This window comes from Solea senegalensis, linkage group LG2 (genome assembly GCF_019176455.1).
Source record: "Solea senegalensis isolate Sse05_10M linkage group LG2, IFAPA_SoseM_1, whole genome shotgun sequence".
Taxonomy (NCBI): Eukaryota; Metazoa; Chordata; class Actinopteri; order Pleuronectiformes; family Soleidae; genus Solea; species Solea senegalensis.
Genome location: NC_058022.1, coordinates 23020710 through 23047492, shown reverse-complemented (window position 1 = coordinate 23047492; position 26783 = coordinate 23020710). Strand labels below are relative to the sequence as shown.

The window sequence follows — 26783 nt, the reverse complement described above, 5'->3', positions numbered from 1 at the left end:
TCATGGCAGCGGACATCTGTGTGGGGTGACAGTCGTTTGCCTTTCACACAATAAGGAAGTTGAGGACATGTCGCTGAGCTGAAGTCCAAATCAGCCACGGAACCGTCGACTTCTCCAGCCGAGGTAAGGAAGCTCTTACCGGGGACTCTTTATGTGATGGACCCGAAAAGCGACGCAGCGCGTTATTATCTTGCGTGTCTACCTGTCATTTACATGGGTTGGGAGGAAGCGCGATTGCGATAGAAAACCAACGTATTGTTTCCGCCATTTTTCTGTTGATAAATGTAATTTATTTTGTCGGTTCATTACGACACTGTTTTGTGTTTTTCCTTTAATTCGGCTCCAGGGAATGTTGGAAATGCTGTATGCGCTGTAAGGAACATGATGGTTCAGTCCATACACATATACGTAAACGCGTGTAGTGTAAAATGTTCAGCCTCTGTAAACTGTGAGGAGGATCCTTTGGTTTGGTTAGTCTGTTATTGCATATGTATTGTCCTGCCTTGATAAAACCACAGAATTGAGTTGTGAAGCTGTACCAGTGTTGAATGTGCAAGCAGGCTCTTTTACTCCCTGCTCTCCTTAACACATACAGAAACACAACTCTTTTAGCATGTGATGTTCCTGCTCCCTCTCTGTTCTCTTCTGTGGGACATACATGTTCCATACATGTTCCATACATGTTCCATACAGAACAGTCAGCTTCTTTCAGTGCAACATTATTGCCCCAAGCAAGGACCCTTAGCACAATTTGATCACCCCAGTGTCACCTATGTTTGTAAATGTAACACTATATTAATTATAGAAATATTGAAAATATGAATTTCCACTTTCATATTGGTGTCTATTTGCACCACAGACGCACACATTGGTGTACTGAATAATTAGAATCACTTTATTAATAAAATGTGTTCACCAAATCATTCATTCTTTCAAACTTCAAAGAGTATGCACAAATCAATATCTATTTTGAGTGCATTGTAGTCAGTTATGTATACCTCATGAAAGCCATTACTATTTTAAAGGAGGAAGTAAAATGACTTGGCCATGTCAGTGGGTTGAAAAAACAGGCTGATGCGTATGGACTACTTGAATGAGAACTTATTATTGAATCTGTCTCTGAATTAGTTATTGAATCAATAGTTTTTGCTTACTTCTGTAGGTAAAAGTATGTGTGTGTAACAACCTGTTAAAATACACCAGAATGGCATCAACTTCATTAAAATGTCTGGTAGAGGACCCCCCCCCAGAACCCCCTGCCAGTATGTTACATGCTTGTGATGCCAATGAACTGTTGTATTGTATGAGGCAGTCAAAAGTGGCAGAGAAGTATGTAAGGATGGAATTACATTAGGCATCAGCTCTGAGCCCCTTCTTGTTTGCAATAGTGATTAACAGGTTGACAGATGAAGACAGACAGGAGTTTCGGTGGATTATGTTGTTTGCAGATGATATTGTAATCTGTAGTGAAAGTAGCACCAATGCAGACAAAAGAAGGCATCTTCAAATGAACATAATTCATATCAAAATTGAAATTGAAATGGATTACTCACACAGTGTATGGTGTGTACCTGGTGTGCACACTGCTGGTTGTATTTAGTTAATTACTAAATATGTAAGTTTCATGTCAAATAAGTGTGTACATGTCCTTCAACTTTTGGTCTCTCTCATTGGTTCCGTGCAGATTGGTTCTGGTAATTCAAAACCCTGGTGTCCAATCCTAAAGTGAATGAACGTACTCGTTTACATGCACATGAAGTGTTCCGGTAATGCTAGCCTGTGACTCATGTAAATAGCTTATCCCTGTAAGTTTTACCTGCATAAGCCCTTATTCCGGCAATGACTAACCCAAATAAGATAGCTGGGTTCTCAAAGCTCTCCTCAGGCTTGTACACCTCTGTAGCTGTAGTTGTTATCTCTCTCCCTTCATGTGTGACAAGGATAGCAGCAAAAGCAAAAGGGAACCATAGTGAGACCTGCAAAAATGTATGGCTTGGAGACTGTGGCATTGTTTAAAAGACGGGTGGAGCTCAAGATGCTGACATTTACGTTGGGAGTGATCAGGATGGACCGAATTAGAAATGAGCATATTCAAGGGACAGCTTAGGTTGAACAGTTTGGACATAAAGTAAGAGAGGCAAGCTTGAGATGGTTTTGAGATGGTTTGGTAATGGACAGAGGAGGGATAGTGATTAGAGTTCTTGCTGTGCAGGATGTGGTTTGCTTTACGAGTGAATGAGGAATGACAAGACACAACCTCAGAATAACACTGTCACAATATCGGTACAATGTGGTTATGTTTCAAAATTGTATGAGAAATATTCCTTATAAATTTAAAGTGACTTTAATAGATCTAACAATGTGTTTCCAAATAAATAATAACAATATGATATACAGCTATATTTTCCAATTGTGTTAACTGTGCTTTGCCTAGCATTTCCCTTCTTGTTTTGCCTTGTGTATCTCATCTACTGCACACACGCACACACACACACACACACACACACACACACACACACACACACACACACAGTTGGACATTCATGACTTGAGGGGACATTGCATTGACTTACATTCATTTCCTGGAGACTTACTCTAACCTTAACCACAATTACTACTGGCCTAATCCTAAACCTTATTTTTGTACTTATTTTTGTACTTATTTTTGTAAAATCATGCCAAATGAAACTCGCATGCAGTCACACTGCACAATACACAATCATTTCAAAAATGTGTTTTTGATTAATTCCTTTATACAATTTCCACCATTCTGCCACATTTTCATTAGAGATATCAGCTATTTTCATAATGTGTTGTTTTTCACAGTAAGGTATATACCCATCTCTTCAATCATGTCAGAAAAAGGTTTTTTCAATGTTTACTGTCTGTACTAACCTTGCTCTCACTTGCCTTTTCATTCTTTCAGATTCCTGACGGTGCCTCACATGTTAGCTATGTATTGTCCGGCTAAAGATTTCCCTGCAGCTTCCTCTGAAATCCAGATCAGCACTCAACCTCTTCCCATCAGTCTCTTCAGCATGAGCTCATATTAGCTGGTGTCACTGTGATTGTCAGAACCTCAGTCTAAATATGGCTCCTGTTCCACCTGGCATCCGTCTGTTGGTTTCCTTCGACAGGAACCAGTGGTGAGTTTTGTGTGTGCGCGTGTGTGTGTTTGTGTGTGTTTGTTTACATATACACCTCTCCCTGTTAAATTCCAGGTTATTGTTTCACATGATTTTGTTTTATTATGTCTCAGCTGACTGTTTGAATTGCTCCATGACTACTGAGGTGTCGCATCTTATCTTTATTAGAGGTACTGTGACGAATGTGTGGGTTCAAAGCCTCTTAATTACACAACTACTTGTAACTGTGTCATTGTAATGTAGACCTGCAGGTACATGGGTGTGACTCATGCACTGAAACAAGTGGAAAGTTTTGGAATGCACTGTGTTGATAGTAAAATTGACACCTTCAGTAGCTACTTTGAATTTCAAATTTTGATTGAAGCTTACACACCAAACTAGGGATGCATTATATTAGCGGCACAATATCTGTACAGGCCGATATTTTTTTTAAAACGTATTTTTGGATTTCGGCAAACACCAAGATCCCCAATAAGAAGAATGACTGAAGCAGTAGGCTCAATATGCTGCTAATGCCTTGACTTTATGTCTACATCTGCTGTGACAAGACTACTATGAAAAATATTATGTTAATTTCACTACAGAGCAGAATATATGACCTCTGCTGTTGGGCACAGGGAGAGATGTGTATTTATAAGTATCAGTTCTTAGACATGTATAGTAACGAATTAGAACTACTTCACTACTGTACTTAAGTACTAAAATGCTGTATCTGTACTTTACTGGAGTTTTTTTTTTTTCTCCTACTTCCACTTGTACTTCACTACATATTTTCGATGAGTTTGATATTTTTTCTCCGATTTTTTTTGTGCTGCGTTGTTACTCGTTACAATTACAAAATTGTTACGAATCATTCCAAACCCACATTATCACTGCCAGAGCTGTAGATGGCTCTGTCACAGGTTTGATGAAGCTGGCTCATCATTGACCAAATCAAGCGATCAAGCTGTCTGGTGGTGCCTCCCCGGCACTAGACTAATCAAACCATCTAGTAGTACCTCCACTTAAGTGTGGTGCTTAAAGAACACTTCGACTTCTACTGAAGTACTTGTACTTTTACTCAAGTCTTGGTCTCTATACTATATCTAGTATATATATCTCTATGAACCCAGATGTAGACACAGACCAGGCGACAATGGGTAAGAGTCAAAGTAAGGTTGCCTTATTTCACAGAAAGGGGCAGACAAAGGGTTGGGCAGGTTTAATCTGGAGGGGAAGGTCCAAGGGACAGAGGAGACCAGAGAGGGCAGGAGATCCAAACAGGCGGGGCAGGTGTCTGAGTACAGGGAGACGTGATCGTGAAAACCGAGTAGGCAGGTCTGGATAAAAAGGGATTTGAATGAGAGGCACAAAATACAAACTTGTCAAATAAAGGCTGAAGCACAGATTACTGACTTGTGGATGTGGCAGGGCTGACTTTAAGAAGTTAGGCAGGTGACTGTGGGATTGGATTGCTCTGCTCTGTCTCTGTCTCTGGTATGCCTGAAACATCAGAACACAGAGGGACACTGGGGAAAAGGCAACAGTTAGCCATTAGAGGGAGCAGAGACCGATGTTACCGGTATATCAGATATCAGCTAAGAGTCCAATATCGTGCATCCCTATACCAAACCTCCATTTCTAGTGGGACGTAAATATGTCAGTGTCGCTGAAACACTGTCTTGTGCTGAAAGATGGATTTTGAATTTGTAATTTGACTTGCTTGTTCTCTCATGAGATGGTTTCTGATTTAAATGATACCTTATACCAATTGCCCTTTATCTTCTATCACTACATTCAACACACATTTATCTATTGTTAATGTATTCAATCAAAGACCACCTCTTGTCTCATGATGATATGTTGCCCAGCCCTAGCATTTCTATTTAAACAGTGTTTGGGATTGTTTGAACAGCGTATTGACAGTGCTTTTGGGTGTTTGACAATATGATCCTGTTGTTGATCCTGTTAGTGGTGGCTGTATTTCAGGGGCTGCAGGCTGGTCTGCAGGTATTTGCACAAATGCCCAGTTGTATGAAAAGACTTGATGTGGTTAGATGGTTATTTGGTTGTTAATTGTTTACTCCTAAAGTGACACAATGTAGGATTCCAAGATCATTTTGATAGGTCATGAATTTACAACAGGGTGAACTACTGAGCAGATCTGCATCACGTAACTTCTGGTTTCAGGTTTTTTAGGCCACAAAAAGAACTACAGCATTCTACTATACCAAATACGTCAGATGAAAGCTTGCTGTGTGACAGGCCATGTTATTTAAGTCATCTCATCCATCTCCGTCAAAAACTATTTTGATAATCGATTAATCGGTTTGAAGCTTTTTTCATGATTAAAACAAGATTTCCGATTGTTTAAGCTTCTGAAATGTGAGTATTTTCTTCATTTATTTGCTCTGGATAACAAAGAAATCATTAAAAGTGAATCGTTTTGGTTTGTGGACAAAACAAGACATTTGAGAACATCATCATTTCCAGGTTTGACGAACACCAATCAACATTTTTTAAGGTTTTCTTATATTTTATGGATTAATCAGTTATGAAAATAATCATTAGTTGCAGCTCTATAATATTCAAAGTATATTTTGCACAAAACATTTAGTTAACAAAAGACGTGGCATTCTGAACTTCTTTAGTTTAACAACATATTTGAATAATTCACTGTGCCTAAGGGAGCAGGTGAACAGCCCAATAATATGTATTCTGGAGAAAATGTTTGTCAGGGCACTTTCCTCACATCCCTCACAATGTTGTAAACCAGTCTTAGTAAATCAACAGCAGCAGGAAGGGAACGCCACTGGGTTGAGTCCAACAGCTTTAGTAACAAATACCATGAGGTCTTGCAAAATCGAGAGAGGATGCAGTAAATTGTGGGCTGGGTGCCTTCTGCTCTTTCAGCTATCCCCTTAATTGTGAATATTACACCGTAGAAGTTCATTCATCGTAGATGTAATCCTCTCTACTCTGCCATTCGCCAAACCAGAAGTCCAGTTCAGGTGTTTTAAGTTGTTGTATAAGATGACACATAGTCAGCACTGACTGCACTCTGTACACCCCTGCACTGAGAAGCATCATGAGACACCAAGGCTCGGTCTGACTGAAAAAAATGGCTACCAACAGGGGTCCCACTTAATAAAAGGCTTGCCAAATAAAATCCACTACTGATTAGGTCTAGGATACTGTACTTTGAGAATATGTTTGCTTCTTTATCTCACCACTAGACAGCTCACAGGGACACAGGAGCTGCTGCCTTTTTTTTTGTAAATTTGTTTATGTAACTCCAACGAAGGATTTCAAACATCAAAGTCATAAGATAACACATTGAGACTTGGAGATGAACAGTGGATCAACCATGCTGTGTCATTAAATTCACTTTGATATTTTCATTGCTCCCTTTTGTGTTTCCTGTCTGCAGGTACAAAGCTCTCACCTTTATCCTCACCTTCCTGCTCTACACCAGTTTCCACCTCTCCAGGAAACCCATTAGCATTGTCAAGGTGACGTGTATATACTCATTGCTGTAGATCATATTAATGAGTCCACATCTGCACATACAGTACACTAACACACCCAGATAAACAGCACAATTCAATTCAGTTCAACATACTGTTCATCAGAGTATATCTGTGTACAGTACCAGTAATCCAACTTGACTAACTGTTTGCTCTGTGTATTTAACAATGGTGGAGTTGAAGAGGAAATGTATGTCCTCAGGTCACAAGGAGGCTACACATAAAGTGCTATAGGCCTTTTTAACTTTGGACATTTTTAGCATATGTAAAGATATTATAATAATGGCTCTCTTCGGTTAATAAAAGTCATGATGACAGTGTGACAGAGAGCCACGTTGCCCATATTTTAGGTAAATCCAAGGCTTAGAGTTAAATGGGTAAATGGAACTCAGCCGTCATTCATTTGATTGATTAGAGTTAGGGTTACACCTGTGGTTTTTCTGTTTTCTCTCAACAACATGTCAAAAACATGTCTGCTACTTTGTTTGATATGATTTGTTTTGGATGCAAATGTTCATGGTCAAATCTGGTCAATCAGGTTTATTTATTCAGAAATCAAGCTTCCCTCACAAAGTGGTGAGTACAGTGGTAGTATACAGTATGGAGAAAGTACATGTTTTTCTTACCACTGTATTATTATTATTATTATTATTATTATTATTATTATTAACATGGCAACCGCTCAATTTTTGATCAGCACTGATGAGTGGCTAAACGGGTTATTTAATAGAGCTCCTACACACATGCAGTACATTGATACAGTGCTTCTTTGAATATAAGACTTTCCCATTTACCCACTCATGTAACAGCCATCAGGAGTCATTTTGTCTTGCCCAACACACTGCAAACTGCAAAATCACATTTAATCTCCCATTCTAAAGTTTGATGTGATCCTTTTCTTCAGAAAGCTAAACATGAACAAGTGTTCTTGCATGTCTAAGGCAAATTCAGTTTTCCAATTTTAAATGTATTTTTAAGCCATTTTATATTTTCCTTCTCATAGTCTGTTTCTGAATATTTTGTATTTACAGAGTGAGCTTCATAAGAACTGCTCACCTGTCAGTGAGTTGTCTACAGTGTCCTCCAGCAGCCAGCAAGCCTCTCTGCCCTCTCTCCACACAGACATGGACTGCAGCTGGAAGCCTTTTGGTTTGTGTCTGGACATGATATTTCAGGGTTTTTGCTTATTTGTTTATAAGGTGTGCACATTTTAAAAAGAAAAGAAGAAAGAAATAAAATTGTTAAAATAATGCGAATAAGTTAAAAGATCAATTTGAAAATGTATCAAAATTATGGAAGACGGGAGGATTCCTTTATTTTCCTCCACTAATATAAGAATCTTATATCACTACAGCAATAGATGGAAGCAGAAACAAAATGCTGTCTTCACACACCCATTGATCTTGCTTGTGCTCTTTACTTGGGTCACCAAGTTGTGCCTTCTTAGACTTTTCCGCCACCTACTGCTTATCTCTATGAACTAACTCAAAATATTTGCCTAACAGCAGTGGATGGAAACGCATACATTTCTTTTAAAGAATCTTTGGAAATTGGTTAAAATGTGTGACACATTTTAATGGAAACATAGCTATAGACTGAGAGTGAGAGGGTCTAGTGTACTGACAGTACTCAAATGTTTTGTTTTTCAGTACTGTTACATTAGCACCTGCAGTGTATTTGAGTGAAGCAGAATAAGAAGAATCTGTCGTAGCAGAATACTGCCGTGTGTCTTCAGACTTTATTAGAGGAGCCTTGTAACGTCAAGGCAAAAAAAGAAAAGCTAAATCTGTGTCATCTTTTAAATCACTCAGCACATATTATAAACAAACATTATTATTATTGTTGTTGTTATTAACAGAGAACTGGTGCAGATTAACTAAGCTTTTACATTTCTTTTGTATTTGCAGATAAAAGAAACTACAAACAGCTGCTGGGAGCCATGGACTACTCCTTCCTCTGTGCCTATGCTGTCGGAATGTACCTCAGGTGAAGTAAACTTGTGTAAAAAGCACCAACATATAGGATTGTTTCTAATTCAGTAAACTACAGAAAAGAAATATGATATTTGATATATTTGTCAAAAAATACACATTATAAATTAGGCTGAAGATTTACAATATCATTGAGAGAAAGGAAAAACCTGAAAGTGCACATAATGCAAACATTCAGTGTAGAGGAGTGTAGAGGAAAGCATAGTTTTCTCCTATAGTAAAATTAATTTACTCTAGGTATTTTGTTAATGTTAAAATCGTTTTATATATGTATTTGTACATCATATTATGAATATGATGCAACTATTATTATTATTATTATTATGATAATTATAATAGATATTATGAGGCTGTGATGTATGGAAGCATATTGCAGTGAGGACAACTTTTTATTAAAATGAGAATGAGGGTGTTTAACTGTGGGATGAGTAAAGCTTTGTTTGTGTTTTGACCATTTCTCACCCACATCTTATTAATCATGGAAGGTCACATCTGTGAATATCTTTCCAAAGTTATACTGAATATTAGTGAGTAACGCCACGTGTCTCAAACTCAAACAAAGTAAAATTTTAAACCAACCTGTTGAGACAGTAATGAGCGCTCCCTTGATTTGAAAGAATCTAATTAATTCAGAAAATCAGCTCAATTTTACTTATTTTGTCAATGAAAAATGATTTTTTAAATTCAGAAAGAAATGCAGGTGAATGCACTGCCTAGGATTTTGTTAAAAGCAGAATGAAAATATAATCCATATGTGGTAAAACCACAGATGCCTATTGGGGACCAACAGATAAGGTGTGATAAATATGGAGTAAATAATATGGTAAATTGTTGTAATTAATATAATGTTACCACTGTGTTCCCGTACAGTGGCATCATTGGGGAACGTTTGCCTATTCGACTGTACCTGACTGTGGGCATGCTGACCAGTGGCCTGTTCACCTGCTTGTTTGGACTGGGTTATATCTATAACATCCACAGCCTTGGCTTCTATATATCTGTCCAGGTGAGATCAGTAAATCAACACACCAATTTCTGCTGAAACACAAACAATCAAAGATCAAGTTTTCCAATCACATGATAAACCATAACCGACTTATTCAACAGGGGATTAATAAAGTATCTAAAATTAAAAAAAATAAAATAAAAAATTGTTGTCCCTCAGTTGTAAGTCACTTTGCATAAAATCATTTGACAAATAAGAAAATTTCATGTTGAAATTATTCTGTCCTCATTTGTCCTCTTGTGATCTCAGGTAGCCAACGGGTTGGTCCAAACCACTGGCTGGCCCAGTGTGGTGACCTGCATCGGCAACTGGTTTGGAAAAGGAAGGTAAGATGTGATTATTTTTAAACTGAATGTGGCAGATGGATAGTCTGGGTTTTTCTAAGTGCAGTACGTACGAGTTACTGACGTAATATACTGTAACTTTGCAGTGCATGTTGTACAGTGGAGACACAAGAAGATGATTCAAAATTTAAGCCACTTAACAAAAGGCTCACCTATTAAAATATATTCCTGCTTTAAACTGTAGTGCCTGACTGAATGATTATTCAGTTGAACAGCTGTGGCCTACAGCTTAGGCCTCGTTTCGCTTGTTTTTTTATTTTTATAAAGCTGGCTTTATTCTGTGTTTCAGCAAATATAAACAGATGCGTGTTACATTTAAATCATTGTTGATTTAATTCTGTCCATATTCTGTCCTAATTCTTACATCTGTCAGCTCCACACAACACTCTGTGTTTCTCACTACAGCAGTGTTTGGATCTATGTTTTACATTACCACACTGCCTGCACACAGGAAGTGATTAGACAAACAATCAAGCTAGTAAAGTGAGACAACTTCAAACAAGTTGGCGAATGACTGAAAACACAAAGTGCACACAAAAAGTTGATAATGTTGATAAAAGTGATCTCTTTTTTAAGTTTGTGTCATTTAAGTCAATCCTAACAAAGTACTTGAAACACCAAACCCACATAATATCAAATATGAGCACTCTGATGTAGTCAGCAGAGAATTCTGAGTTTTTCATTTAATCAGGTTCTGTGTGATGAGCACATTCCACAAATAATTGGTAGTTATAAGCAAGTGTAAAAAGCTGATTGATAAGGTTTTTAATGGTCCAGCAGCAGTAAGTTTTTGTAATTTAGTGTGACATGTTGCTGTGACTGTGCCATAAGAAGCACTGAACTTTTTTTTTTACTGTTTCACCACTAATACAAACCATTTGACCCATTTGATATTTTTTGCACACTGTTCAGACCATTAGCCTTTCTTTGTGTTCACACCACTTGGAATAAAACAAAAATAATCTTCAGCATCCCAGGTTTTTTTGTGAAGTTGTGATTTTTGCATGCCTTCTCCCCCAACAGTTCACACAATGAGCAAGTACTAGTTGTCAGCAGAGCCGGATTAAATAAATGGACTATACTAGGCAGACTGTATTTTTTGGGCCCCCCTCCATCGATGTTATTTATGAATTGAAATCTGAAACTTACCAAAGTTACTAATAAAAGTTAATTCACATTTTACATAGCGTAGTCTTTGGTTACAAGTTGGTACTTTGTATGCCAAAATAAGTCATGTGTCGTATATTAAACAGTCTATCAGACTATTTTTTTATTTTTATTACTGTATTTATACATTACTTCAAGGCTCTATTAAATGCTATTAAATTATCCTTATCTTATCCATTGCCAGTGTCATTGTTAAGGCAGTAGTACCAGTAAATCACCAATAGGTGTCAGCATTGCTATGTAAACAGAGCAAATAAGATAAATGTTGTAAGCTGTTGCATTTTGCAGAAAATCTTAATTAAATGTGTTGATTAAATTGAATAGTTTAATAAGTATTAAAATATACAAAGACCAATAAAATTTGCATTAAGAGAAACTGTGCTGTAGTGGTAAAGAGGTTTATTTTAATGGACAAGCATCACCTCCCTTCCATTTTCTGGTATTCAACACTCAGCAGCTCAGCTCCTGGTCTGGACTGTCCAGCAGTTTTCTCCACTGGTCAAGCCATTCTAGATTTAGTCTTATGGACTAAAACGCTTATTAGTTTTAGTCACGTTTCAGTCATTTCTAAATGAGTCGACGAAAACTCAAAAACGTTTTAGTCAGTTTTAGGTTGTTGTTTGTTTTTTTTTTTAAAAAAAAAGAAGTATAGTCTTTTAACAAATCCATTTAGGTCAATAAGTATTGGAGATTACTGTTGGGCAGAAACCTTTAATCTCCGTATTTCAACCGACTTCATCATACAACAGTACATACACACATAAGTTTGACATGAAATTTCCTCCGCCGGTGGTGCGCCGCGACCGACTCTAGATCGGCTTTGAAGGGCTTGGGGCGAAGGTGGTTTACAGGGAACCCTCGCCCAGACATTGCCACGGACATGTGCACTCGCTGCGGCTTCTCCCGCCCGCCTGCCCCCAGCGCGACTGTCGATCGGAGCAGACTGTCCTCAGAACGCCCTGACAGCGTCACGTCATCAGGACGAGGAGCGTAAATCGTCTTGAAACGTGGACCAAGTCATTTTTAGGTTTTGATTGTCCCTCTGTCTGGGCCCCCTGCCAATCGGGCCCTAGGCACGTGCCTAGTTTGCCTTTGCGTTAATCCGGCTCTGGTTGTCAGTGGAGATAATCGATAGTGTTTTGCCTTTGATGTGATTAGTGCAAATTGACACGTTTTTTTATGTTGGTACGACAAACATGCTCAGAGGAGTTTGTTCATTTACATAGATTGCAAATCGCCTAAATGGACACCAAAATTTAAAATGGCTGACTTCTTGTTAAGTTGAGGCCATGGTTCCGATCTACTTTTTTGTTCGTCTTGAGCTATAATGTCCCACCAAGTTTCAGGAAATTCTGTGGAATCTTGGCATCTTGATTCATGCACTATGCCAATAATTGCATTTTCGCCAGAACTGACCTCCGTGCAAAGTTTCAAGAGTTTTTATGCATGTTAAGCCACTCAGAAAGCCACAAAGCCACGGATTATTAAGAATAATAATAATAATACTTAGTACGACTGACCCCTGATGTGCGTGTATGTTGCTGCTGTCCTGTGTTTTGTTAGGCTTGGACTCATCATGGGGGTGTGGAACTCCCACACCTCAGTAGGAAACATTCTGGGTTCTCTGATCGCTGGTTACTGGGTCTCCTCCAACTGGGGCATGTCGTTCATCATACCCGGGATCATCATTGCAGCCATGGGGATTGTCTGCTTCCTCTTCCTAATTGAGCGTGAGTGCTGCCTTCTTGTGGTCCAGTGGGCCACAGTACTATAACATTTTGTTGATTTGCTAGTTTATTTGTGTATAAGGGTGAAAACATTTGCACAGACTGCATATTTGCATAGATTGACCCACTCATCTAATCTTCATCTCTCATCTCCGCTGCTAGTTTCTTCCCAAAGCATGTTTGGACAAAGATATTTGACTTGTGAAATAAAAGCTGTAACCCTCTCCTCTCTGGTCTACCTCACGAATCACTCCATAAATTTCAGCTGGTCCAGAATTCAGCTTCCCACATCATCACCAGAACCCCCTCATTCCACCACATCACTCCCATCCTACAACAACTCCACTGGCTCCTGGTCAATCTCGGAATTCAATTTAAAATCCTCCTGTATGCTTTCAAGGCCAGCCAAAATCTCGCCCCTCCGTACCTCTGTGACCATCTCCACATCCCAAGCGAATATGGACAGAACTTTATGTGTGTCCTGTATTTTTTGTCTGAGCCCAACAGAGTGTAGCAGAGTAAGCTTGTCAATTAATTCTTGATTAATCACATAATCGTTAATATGTTGACCAACTATGATGGGATATGAGCAAGCCAGTGTAAATGATGGGGTTTAGAGTGCACCAATGCCTTATTTTTGTTGTGTCAATGGAGCGGCTCTTACTTCATACCTGTACAAGAGTTTTAAATTAACATCATGGTATCTTATTCCCCTCTGCAGATCCTAATGACCTTCAAAACATTTCCCCTTGCAATAATGTGAGTACAGAGTATTTTCTTTTTTCCTTGTACAGAGACATTGCTATTCTTTCTATCATTATTTTTGTATATGTGGCTATTTTATGTGTCCATATAGATTCATAAGCATAAACATCCATTAATGCCTTTGTGTGTTTTGTTTTCAGACTCAGAGTATTTGTTATGCTGCAGCTGCTCAGCTCAGCCTCTGACAGGTAAAAACAATTAACATGTGATAATTAATGTGATTTTATTGTTCCTTCAAGCAGCTTCCAACTCAGAGTTGGAATCAAATAAATGGACACACGGAGCTTTATCTGCAGTACAAGGACAAGAAAACCCAGGTGTGTGTTACTGTTTTCATGTTTTTACAGTATGGAATGAAAATGCAATAGTGATCTAAAGGTGATACTGAAAAGAGCAACTAACGGAGAACTCTTCAGTATCTCACCCTACCCATTGAGATTCTGATTGATTGTGTCTGTGTCCGACAGTCAGTCAGCTAGACTCAGTTAGTATACGATGGAGGAAAAACTTCATCTCTGTATGTTCACTTACCCTAACCCTGGAACTCTACGACAGTAGAAGTTTTATCTACGGAGACCACTTAAAAAAAAAAGAAGCTTGGAATAAAGTCAGTGAGGAAGTCGGTCTACCTAATAGGCAGAAATGTATAAAGTTGCCTGTTGCCCTTGCCTGATGTAAATACAAAAGGCTTATTGGAAGGTTATTGGAAGGTTATGGATGATTATGGATGATTATGGTGATTATACACGCAAACAAATCCCCTCAAAATCTATCATAAAATATAACTATTGTAATAGAATGTTCACATAAAAACCCATTCATTTAAGTGAGAATCGGAATAAGGTGGATATTGTGACAGCTGCCACTGATTTAGAGCGCCTGCTCAGTGACATCAATTCAATTCAATTCAATTCAATTTTCCAAATCATAACATACATTCATACATATCTCAAGGCACTGTACATAGACAACATCAAAGAGAGCAGAGAACCCCAACAGTTCACACAATGAGCAAGCAATAGGCATCAGTGGAGAGAAAAAACTCTCTCTTAACAGGAAGAAATCTCTGACAGAACCAGGCTCAGAGATGTGCGGTCATCTGCCTCGACCGGTTGGGGTGAAAGGAAAAATGGGGGACAGTGGAGAGGTGGGGGACAGAAAATGGGGGGAGAGAAAGGACAAGAGGGAGATGAGGGAGAGACAGAAGAGAGAGAGGGAGACCAGCAGCAGATACACAACAACTGTATCAGGTTACAAGTTTATACAGTTACTGATATCGACTTTTTAATTACAAAATAATAATAATGGTGACGATGAGCGTAGCCTCGGAAACTGGATCTTGATCCTGCAACCTGCATGATGAGAATACAGAGAGAGGGAAGGAAGGAAAGACACAAACTAGGGAGAGAAAGAGACAAGGTTAATGACATATAAAAAGTCATTATCAAATGCTGAGTGTGAGAGAGTGAATGTGCGTGTACCACAGGAAAATTCCCCAGCAGTTTAGTTCTATAGCAGCATAACTAAGAGATGGTTTAGGTTTCCCTGAACCATCTCTAACTATAAGCTTTATCAAAAAGGAAAGTTTTAAGTTTAACTTTAAATACAGAGAGAGTGTCCGCCTCCCGAACTATCATTGGAAGCTGGTTCCACAGGAGAGGAGCCTGGTAGCTAAAGGCTCTGCCTCCCATTCTACTCTTACAGACTCTGGGAACCACAAGTAAACCTGTATTTTGTGACCTAAGTGGTCTATTAGGATGATAGGGTAAGACTAGGTCTTTCAGGTATGAAGGGGCCTGACCATTAAGTGCTTTGTACGTGAGGAGGAGGATTTTAAATTTAATTCTAAACTGTATGGGGAGCCAGTGTAGAGAAGCTAACACTGGAGTTATATGGTCTCTCTTTCTAGTTCCTGTCAGAACTCGTGCTGCAGCATTTTGAATTAACTGAAGGATTCTAACAGACTTGTTAGAACATCCTGCTAATAAGGAGTTACAGTAATCTAATCTAGATGTAACAAAAGCATGAACTAGTTTTTCAGCATCCTGTAAAGACAGAATGTTTCTAATTTTCATAATGTTCCGCAGGTGGAAGAAGGCTGTTCTGGAAATTAGTTTTATGTGTGAATCAAAGACATTTCCTGGTCAAAAGTAACTCCAAGGTTCCTCACAGTGGAACTGGAAGCCAGGGTGATGTCATCTAAAGTGACAATGTGATCAGAAAGTTTTTCTCTGAGGTGTTTAGGGCCGAGTATAATGACCTCAGTTTTTTCTGAGTTTAAAAGTAGAAAGTTACAGGTCATCCAGGACTTAATGTCTCTGAGACATTCCTGGAGTTGAACAACCTGATTTATTTCATCCGGCCTCATCGATAGATATAGCTGTGTGTCATCTGCATAACAATGAAAATGTATGTTATGCTTTCTAATAATGTTCCCTAGAGGAAGCATATATAAGGTAAAAAGTATAGGCCCAAGCACTGAGCCTTGTGGAACTCCACAATTAACTTCTGTTTGTAGTGAGGCTTTATAATTTACGTGAACAAACTGGAATCTATCAGATAAGTATGATTTAAACCAGCAGAGGGCAGCACCTGTGATCCCAAGAGTCTGCTCCAATCTCTGCAGTAGAATATCATGATCAATGGTGTCAAATGCAGCACTAAGATCTAACAGGACAAGTAAAGAAACTAGACCATTATCTGACGCCAAGAGAAGATCATTACTTTAACTAGTGCTGTTTCTGTGCTATGGTTTAATCTAAAACCTGACTGAAAATCTTCAAACAGGCCATTAATGCGCAGATATTCACATAATTGATTGGCAACTGCCTTTTCTAAGATTTTAGAGACAAAGGGAAGATTAGATATCGGTCGGTAATTAGCTAAAATATCTGGGTCAAGGGTCGCTTTTTTTAGAAGGGGTTTAATAACTGCTATTTTAAACGTACATATCCAGTTAATAAGGATAGATTAATTTGAGTGAATATATAGCTGTTAATTAAAGGAAACACATCTTTAAACAGTTTGGTGGGGATAGGATCTAACTGACAGGTTGATGGCTTAGATGATGAAACTAATGATGTTAACTCAGGGAGATCTATAGGGGAGAAACTGTCTAACTGTGCACCTGGTGCTTCTAAAGCTCTTGTGCTAGAAGATGTGGACATCAGTGGACACCAACACCTAACATGTCATTGTGATTTATTTAGGTACACTACTATAACATGGATAGTGTTGAAAACAGGAAGGTCAGTTCCATCAGTGTTTCATTATGTGTCATTGTGGTTTTGTGAGCTGCTACTGGGTAAACAATGATATATTCTTACTCTGATTCGAAGTATGAATCACGGATTGCTTGTCTTTGGACAGTTATGTGATGTCACTATGGGAGACAGTTTCGGGATTTCTGGAGACTTTTTGAAATGATTATGGCTTTACTTTATGTAGCTGTTCTTTCCAAGCTGCCTGTATATAACACCGAATTGGTTCAATTATTCAGTGTGTAGGACTTAGTGGCATCTAGTGGTGAGGATGTGGAATTCAACAAACTGAATATCCCTCCCCTTCAATAGAATCCAGCCTGCTACAGCCTGTAGCTAACAGTGAGTGTGACAGTGGCCCTCATGTAACATCAAAATGTGAACTGTTCTCTCTAGAACCACTGTTCGGTTTGTTTGTCTGTGGACGTTCTCATAAAGTTAACAAAAGCAAATAAATCCCCATTTCTACTATCAGTTTCCCCTAAATTCTACACACTGGTCCTCTACAACAATTGTGGACTAATTATAGAAATCAATTGCATGTGGGTCAAATTTGTGTCGGCGTGTTTGTGATAAAGAGGAATTTAATAAGTATATATGTAATTTCTCAAATGATTTATCTCATCTGATCAAACTTTAAAATCACAAATACACTAAAAACATCTAGAAATACTGTGAAAGGTTGGCTCCTCACTGCCTTTCAAAACTTGGTGCTTGTTTGTCCTACAGCCTCTGATCACTCATATGTTTCCTATCCTTCATCTTCTTCAGAGCTGTGACACAGAGTTGCTGTTGCCCAGGGACAAAGTCTGCGTCGCTGTGCAACCGGTTGTGGTGGTAAAGAGCGAATCAGCGCCATCCGCCATCAGCTTCATGGGAGCATTACAAATACCAGTCAGTTACACTCATACATTTACCATTCATCAGATTAGTTTCAGATTTTACACCCTGGATTTTATATTAATGTGACACACTGTAGTATTTCAACCTTCAAATAATGTCTCCAAGATTATTTTGATAGTACATCATCTTACAACAGGCTGACTGTCACCTCTGTCAAAGCCTGAGCAGGCCTACAGTATATCGTCTGCATCACCTGCACTGGCTCTATGGTTTCGGCTCTCAACCTCAAAAAGAACTACAACATTCTACTTTAGAGCATATGTCACCTGTATTGTTAGCTTGTCAACAAAAGCACATGTTACAGCGACATATATTTTATAATGGTTTAACAAAGCAAATCCTGTATTGTGTTACTTCTGTCACCTATGAGAAAAAAGACAGTAGATCGTAGAACAGCCAACAGCCAGCACCCTCTCTTACTGATCTGCTCTGTGACTGGACAAAGTCTCCCTTTAGTTGTGAGACTCTAAACACAGCCCAGAGGAGGTGTCAGACATGTCTTTCTCACTTGAGTGAAATTATGCTGACAGGTTATTGTGGAATTATTGATAAACAATGCTAAAAAAGTCTGTCCACTATACATTTAAAATCTATATGTTTTGGCCTTTGTGCCTTTATTAGAGATTCACAATGGAGAAAGATAGTAAACTTTGAGAGGGTGAGGGAGTGACATGCAGACGACCACCTTTTTCTATGCTCAGTTAGCTGTAGATTGGTAGTACAACTGTGGCTTGTTTGCAACCTGCTCTTGTTTTAGGTTGGATGTCTGGATGTTGTGTCACACAATATTTGATTGATTATATTGATTGATTACATATTAGGACTACAATAAACAACTAATAGGAATGAATGAAACTGATTTGATCCAGGTTGTAAAAGGAATCATCTTAGTCTGCCTCCAGAGGTCCTAACTGAACACATTTAGGAAACACAACATTTACATCATAAAGATAATACACAAAAAAATGTAATTACTCTGTGGGTAACCTTCCTCCAGCATTCATACTACTAATTTGACACATTTTGCAACCTTCATGAGAACAAACAGAGAACAATTTGGATTATGATTAATAATTAACTCACAATAACTCATTGATAGTTAGCTTGAATTGAAGGATTGGAGTTCTACATGGAAGAGTTTGGCAATATACACACTTGTGCAATATTAATCAGACTAGACTGTATATTTTAGAAACATTTATTAAAAAGACATCAAAGATTGACAAAATGGTCAGATAGAGGTAGACTACAAAATCAAGATGGTGGTTGACAAAGAAACTACAAGATGGCAGAATCAAAGATTGCTTTGTGACCGTGATTTTCTGAGAGGTTAGAAGCATGCACATCTAGAGCTAAAAGCTGTTAAGCATGGACATCACTAACATCATATTAGCCTAGTTGGAGCTAACTCTAGTGTTTGTGTTTGTGTGTTGTCAGGGGGTGATCGAGTTCTCCCTGTGTCTGCTGTTTGCCAAGCTGGTCAGTTACACCTTCCTCTTCTGGCTCCCACTCTACATCACTAAAGCGGGTGAGGATCAGACACAACCACATCATCATGTTTATTAATGTCTATGAAGATTCTCACTCATCCAGATCATAGCCATTTGCTTAGGTTAAGCTTAGGTAAATCTAACTCCAGCAAGTCCAGAACCACCAAGTTTCCCAGACTTTCGCTCTATGTTAACTGGATTTGGCTCCAGCCCCCCCGCAACTCTATGGAGAATAAAGCAGTAAAAAATTAATAGAAAGATACTGTAAGAGCATCTAATAACAAGAAACTGTAAAAATCAGATGTATCTGATGTACTTGAACCTTTGGACTTAAATGGTAAATTAGTTTAAAGGTGTATGAGTAACATGTTTGTGTTATAGCTCACCTTGATGCCAAGAGAGCTGGAGATCTCTCCACTTTGTTCGATGTGGGAGGAATTGTGGGTAAGTGCCTTTTAGTTTTTTTTTTATTATTTTGCTCTTACAGTGAATATGTTACATCAGTATGATAGATGATGATGCCTTATTTGTGTGTGTGTGTGTGTGTGTGTGTGTGTGTGCATAGGGGGAATCTTGGCTGGAGTGATCTCTGATAGGAAGGGGAAGAGAGCCACCACATGTGCAGTCATGTTGCTGTTAGCTGCTCCCACTGTAAGTTTACACAGCACTGTTACACTTAACCAAAAAATAATAATAATAAAAATACAGTACAGTGAGACCAATTAAGTAGTGTGTATATGTATATGTATATATGTGTATTTATATGTATATGTGTGTGTGTGTGTCAGGATGTTTTCATCATGATGCTTTCTGTCTTGCAGCTGTATGGCTTCTCCATGATCAGCGAGTTTGGCCTGGGGCCAACCATCAGTAAGAGCCCCATCTCACTCCTCAACTGTGTCTGAAGACAGACAGACAGACAGACAGAATTGTATTAATCCCTGTTAGGGTGTTAAGTGATAATTTCAAATAATGAATTTAAATAAAAAAAAAATATATATTTTGATTAAATGATTGGATAAAGTATTGTGAGTTACTGGAAAATGTTCTCCTACATTTTAATTATTAGTTGAAGAAAATAAGAATAATCACATGTTTCTTTTCAGCACTGTAGCCAGACTGACACAGAGTCACTGTTCCACTGAAACAGCTATTCGTTTAACACTGAGCAGTAGGGACTTCATGAACTTCTTTGTAAATAAAATAACATAAATTAGAGAAAACAATGATCACCTCCTTCCCCTGGTACTGATTCATGTATTTTAACACAAGAGCTTTAGAAGCACCAAGTGCACAGTTAGACAGGTTCTCCCCTTTAGATTTCCCTGAGTTAACATCATCAGTATCATCATCCAAACCTGTCAGTTGGATCACATCCCCACTAAACTGTTTAAAGATGTTTTTCCTTTAATTAACAGCTCTATATTAAATCAAATTAATTTTACTGTAGCAGTTATTAAACCCCTTCTCAAAAAAGCGACCCTTGACCCAGGTGTTTTAGCTAATTACTGACCTATAGCAAATCTCCCCTTTGTTTCTAAAGTCTTAGAAAAGGCAGTTCCAAATCAGTTATGTGAATATCTGCACAGTATCAGCCTGTTTTCCTGTCAGGTTTTAGATTTTATCATAGCACAGAAACAGCACTAGTTAAAGTTAGTAACAACCTTCTCTTGGCCTCAGATAATGGTCTCTTTACTTATCCTGTTAGATCTTAGTGCTGCATTTGACACCATTGATCATAATATTCTACTGCAGAGACTGGAGCAAACTCTTGGGATCACAGGTGCTGCCCTCTGTTGGTTTAAATCATACTTATCTGATAGATTCCTGTTTGTTCGCGTAAAAGATAAAGCCTCATTACAAACACAAGTTAATTGTGGAGTTCCACAGGGCTCAGTGTTAGGGCCTATCCTTTTTACCTTATATATGCTTCCTGTTAAAAGGCAGTTTTTTTCTCTCCACTGATGCCTAGTGCTTGCTCATTGAATTGTGTGAATTGTTGGATTAATTAATGTTGTGATTTGGCGCTATAAAAAATGAATTGAAATTGAGAAAAGTTTTCACTGACAGCACATTTGTCTGGCTGTACAGCTGCACTGAATACATATCCATGGCAACCCATGTGCCACTGCTTTCATGAAACCAAGTTGGCTTAATTAAATCAGGATAACTGAAAAATCCCAGTTTAATCTATTATCAACTGTGATGCTGTGTAGAGGCTTTCTAAAAACAAAGATAACACATTCCCCCCTCTGTGTTTCTTAGTTATGCTGCTGGTTTGTGGCGGTCTTGTTAATGGACCATATGCCCTCATCACAACTGCAGTGTCTGCTGATTTGGTAAGTATGTTCACCTCCAGTCTAATTCCAGTGTAACAATGTTTATATCACTCACATTACCCTCTCTCTTTTTCCGTTTGACTCTAGGGAACACATAAGAGCCTAAAAGGCAACGCCAGAGCATTGTCCACTGTCACTGCCATCATTGATGGCACAGGATCTGTAGGTTGGTATCATTGAGAACACATGTTTTTATAACAAGCTTTTTATATGGGGGCACACTTTAAGGACATTCTGTTGTTTCGTTGTTATTTTGAACAGGCAAACCGGACAATAATAATAGAACAAAGTTTGATAAATGAATCACAATATGTTAAGGTATAAGGCTGACAAATCCGCAGAACACTGTTCTGCTGATTTGTCAGCCTTATACAAACAAAAAAACTCCCTTTTAACAGGAAGAGACTTGGAGTATATGGCCATCTGCCTCGACTGGTTGGGAGAGAGGAGAGAAAGTAGGGGGAAGGAAAGGAGAGGCTGGTGAAAAGAAGAATAGAAAAGAGGGGCAATGATGAGGAAAAACTGAGACCAGGGACATTTCAAAAATCAGTAACAATTAATTGAGAACCACTGCCTTAGACAACAAACACACAAATGCAACATACAAATAGAATAAATACAGTAAAATATAATAATAAAAGACAAAATTATTTGACAGTGCTGTGTGGTCAGTGAGAGTATGATTTCTGAAAAGGTGAATTTTTAGTTGGGATTTAAAATGTGGGAGGGAGTCTCTGTATCGTAGGTCAGGATGAAGGGAATTCCAGAGCTGGGGGGCAGAGCAGCTGAATGCTCTGCTCCCCATTGTGACGGGATGTGAAAGAGAGAGTGCTGTCGAGGATGACACCCAGACTCTTACCTGATAGGAGGGGGAGATGGAAGAGTTTAGTGCCAACTAGTAAAAATGTAATGTCAAATGTGATGTTCTCTGAGATGCAACCTGCTCATGTTCATGACATCAGGTGCAGCACTGGGCCCTCTGCTGGCTGGCTTGTTGTCTGCTGGAGGCTGGGATCAAGTCTTCTACATGCTGATGGCGGCAGACTTCTGTGCTTTGTTGGTGAGTGGTTTGGAAAACATTATCATCTGTAATGATTTGGAAATGCTAAGGCTGGAAATCCATTTCTTTGTTATACCTTTGTCATATAGTTAATCTGTTGAGTATATTTTCAATTAAGTGATTAGTTCTTTGGTCCATAAAATATGAGTTGAAAAATGTTGATCAGTGTTCCCCAAACCTTGAAATGATGACATGTCAAATGTCTTGTTTTGTCCACCACATATTTCTTTGTTATTTAGAGCAAAGAAAACAGAAAATATTTCTGACTGTTGTACAACAGAGAGTTAAAGCAGAATGAATACTGGAATTGGACTTGACTGTCCCCTGGGGAAATTCCTTTTCACAGTACTGTACATTAATAAACAGTAACAGCACATAACAGCATACAATAATGAGGATTGTTTTTCTCTGAAAACATGGTTGCTCGTGGGACACATGGAAAAACTGATTATGTTGCCACAATCATTGATTATGTCTATGTATTTTTGATGCAGTTTGTGAACCACCAGTTTAGTGTACCATATGCTTATTAGGAGCAATTTAAGGTTACAAAAGAAAAGTGTAAAAATGCCAGAAAGTTAAGGATCGCTTTAACATGCTATTGTAGTGCACACACAAACATCATCAAGTGATAATGTCAAGGTGTGTTTTCAGTTTGTTGTTCTTCACTGAAGTGGCCAACTTAATTTTTCAGTTAACATAACTTTAAATACCAGCAACACAAAGTAAGATTTTTTTCAAATAATTTCAATAAATGTCAAGTATAATCAACATGTACTGTTTGTGATTTTTTGTGCAGCTTTTGCTACGACTTGTGAAAAAGGAGCTTGACTCAACTAAATCCCATCCCATATCCACTGTAGAGTAAGTGTTGCTCTCCATTATCCTTTGATTTAAACCTTACATATTTATTTATTTATCACTTATTATAAACTACATTATAAATGAGACTTTTATGTCAAAATGTTGTCTTGTATAATTCAAAAACAGCTGTGTAACACATACAGTATAACACACAACCTTTTATGTATATATAGATATACAGTATATATCTATATCTATGTATGTATATATGTATCTATATGTACACACATATATATATACATATGTGTATGTATGTATGTATATATATATATGTATACACATATATACACACATATATATATATATATACATATATACACACACATATATATATGTATATATATGTATACACATATATACACACACATATATATATATGTATACACATATATACACACACATATATATATATATATACACATATATACACACACATATGTATATATATATATATATATATATATATATATATATATATATATACACACATTTATACATATGTGTATATATGTATCTAAGTATCTTATATGTATATAAGTGATTTAACAGATTGTGTCTCTTTCACAGGCTGAAGGAACACTGAACAACCGGCAGGCATTCATGTGTCCATATATACACACTACAGCTACAATGGTTTACTGTAAATGAGGAGGAGAAGGAGCTGAAGCTGGACATCTGAGTGATGTGAAATTTGATAATCTGCACAAACTGTACTTGCACACAGATATGCACAATCACTCAACTTTCTTTTCTCTGTCTCATCTCTTTCCTTTTCCACCTGTTTCTTAAACACACTGCTCTAATGCTCAACAGATACTGGATGTAAAAATTAGCCTTACTTTGACATGTTTATTTATTATTATATTATTAAGGTATGAGAAAATTATGGGTAAGATTTATTTTGGTAGCCCTTGATTGTGTTCTAATGAATCCTAATGTAGCAACAGGTAACAGCAGGTAACCCTGCCTGTCAATTTTACCTGTAAGCTGTTATTTCTCATTTTATACGAAATACAGCTTCACAGTGGTATCTACCCTGTGTCAGACCTTTCAACCACTGCCATATTTTTAATGAAGTCAAACAGGTCTTGTTCTTCGTTCTTTGACACCTTGAAAAATGACTCAATCCAAACCAGGGCTTTCAGGATGGATTAAAATGGGTTTTGTCAGAAGTGGATTTATCTTCAGCAAAAATGGCAACAGAAAATAGCCACTAAATGTTCAGACTCGTCATACTGTAAGTCAACTTGCCACACAAAAAACAACTCATAAAATGATATCTCTTCACATTATGATGTGAAAATCTTCCCAACTAAAAAGTCCCACCTCTGCATTTAATGCATCCTTATTACACACACAGACTGGGCACAGGAGCATTGGGCAGCACTAATCTGTGCTTGGAGAGCTATGGGGGATTGGGTGCCTTGGTCAGGGGCACCCCAGCCATTTACCCATGCTGAGATTTGAACTGGCAACTTTCCAATTTCTTTCTTCTTGGCCATGGGACTGCCATGTTTGCCATATTTGGCCTGTGGGGCAGTGATTTGATTTGGTGTAGGTTCAGCAATGGTATGAGGTCAGTTGACTTCCTACATACAGTGAATGACTAGGTTTTCCAGGCATATTCCAAGATGGTAATGCCAGGATTCATTGTACTCAAATTGTGAAAAGAAAAATGAGCCCAGGCCCCACTGAGAGTCTTTTAGATGTGCCAGAGAAAACTTAAATATAGCAGTCCAACTTTATCATAAATACAAGATCTTTCTGAAAAAAACAAATGCAACTGAGGATTGAAATAAATGTTGTTACTTTGCTTAAGCTCATTGTAGCGATGCCATTGCAAATGCAGTCCGTAATCAAAGTAAACAAACTCGAAGTGTATCTTTTTAACTTTTTTGGTTGTGTAGTGTATTTATTTAGTGGGACAGATGCACATTTGTCAAGAAATTAAGACAAATTTTAGTTCATGTTGAGTGTTTTATTACACCTGGTCTAATTTAATGTGAAACAGTGCTGCTAAAATCCTGTTATTAGCTGCTGTAGACCAGGACCTTGCTACAGAGATATGTATGTATGTTTAGTCTGATATAAATGAGAGACTTTTATATCTTTCACTGACGGGTTATTTAAGCCCCAAACATTAGCCACCTTACACGTATACCACTATCTCAGAAGTGCAACTTCTAGTTCCAACGGAGCAAATAGTGACACCTGCTGACCAGCAGCACTAAACAGCTCTCTGTTTCCAGGCTGCAATTGCATTTTTTTACTGTCCTTGTATGTGTTGAATAATTCCACAAGGCATATTTAACAATGCAGTTTACAAGGTTTGCTACAGAGGCTCAGTCTTGTTAAGGTCATTGCAAATATGTCCCATTGAAATTCAACATTCAATATAGATATCTATCTAGTCTTTGTGAAACCTGCCACAATGTGAACCTGAATCCCTGTGGACTGTTGCAATCGATTTGTTCCTGATATTATTCAGTGGACTATCAGTGAAAAATATTCAGAATGGTGTGTACTATAGAGAGGTAAGAAAGGACATGTCTGGCCACCATGAAAGCTAATCTTTTACAAAACACGTTCACTTTAAAGCCTGAAGAAGAAGTATATCTCCTTTCAGATTTGGTTTTGTAAAGTTTGCGACACCTCTATTCTACAGCGTGTGAGGTGAATGGAGTGATGTAGCGTGGAACTGTTGCTGTTGTTATGGAATATAAGTGACACAAATAAGCTTGTTTAAGAGGTTGCCAGAGGGATGAAGGACCAACTTTCAGCTCTGTGTGGAAGTGAGACCACTAACCCTCCGGTACCAAGGAAGTTGCTGTTTCAGTGTCACCTTTGCCTTACTCAACCAAAGAGATTGTGGGATCGAATTGTAATATAAAATAGAGACCACATATTACATATAGACAGGTATTTAATTTATTCCTGTCCTTTTTTGTTGTTTCTAATATATTTGTTTTTCGGTTGGTCATGAACTTAATGGCACCAAATTTGTATTTTCATATACTACAAGATGATAATGTTTTAATGATGTGTGTCTATGGGTGGGGAAATGATTATGAATGTAAATTGATGACTAACTTATAATACCTTGTGGATATTTGCAGTGCAATGTAGAGAAGTAAACTTTCTTTGAAGTTGTAGCTCTTCATAGCTTTCCGATTCTGAAATAGAAGTATCATTAAACACCTATTCCATTCCTCCAA

General features: G+C 38.0%; 1 protein-coding gene across 2 annotated transcripts; it reads left to right on the top strand.

Annotated features, from left to right (window-relative positions):
- slc37a1 (solute carrier family 37 member 1) lies at positions 1-26783 on the top strand. 2 transcript variants are annotated; one of them, XM_044019076.1, is made up of 21 exons: positions 1-123; positions 2927-3146; positions 6556-6637; positions 7684-7801; positions 8560-8638; positions 9514-9649; positions 9899-9975; positions 12724-12890; positions 13609-13646; positions 13895-13969; positions 16862-16900; positions 17684-17806; positions 19253-19343; positions 19687-19749; positions 19871-19956; positions 20127-20175; positions 21571-21644; positions 21732-21810; positions 22607-22704; positions 23504-23568; positions 24136-26783. In XM_044019076.1, the coding sequence occupies exons 2-21, from the start codon at positions 3091-3093 to the stop codon at positions 24149-24151; spliced, it is 1611 nt and encodes a 536-aa protein (XP_043875011.1). In that variant the 5' UTR covers positions 1-123; positions 2927-3090; the 3' UTR covers positions 24152-26783. The 2 variants fall into 2 exon arrangements, with proteins under 2 accessions (XP_043875011.1, XP_043875012.1); XM_044019077.1 differs by lacking the exon at positions 16862-16900 and having other exon boundaries at positions 2-123.

Coding starts and splice junctions, on each gene's coding strand:
- slc37a1 (XM_044019076.1), top strand. CDS start 3,091: ATGGCTCCTGTTCCACCTGGCATCCGTCTGTTGGTTTCCTTCGACAGG. Junction 12,891..13,608: donor CTTCCTCTTCCTAATTGAGC/GTGAGTGCTGCC, acceptor TCCCCTCTGCAG/ATCCTAATGACCTTCAAAAC. Junction 17,807..19,252: donor TGGGAGCATTACAAATACCA/GTCAGTTACACT, acceptor GTGTGTTGTCAG/GGGGTGATCGAGTTCTCCCT.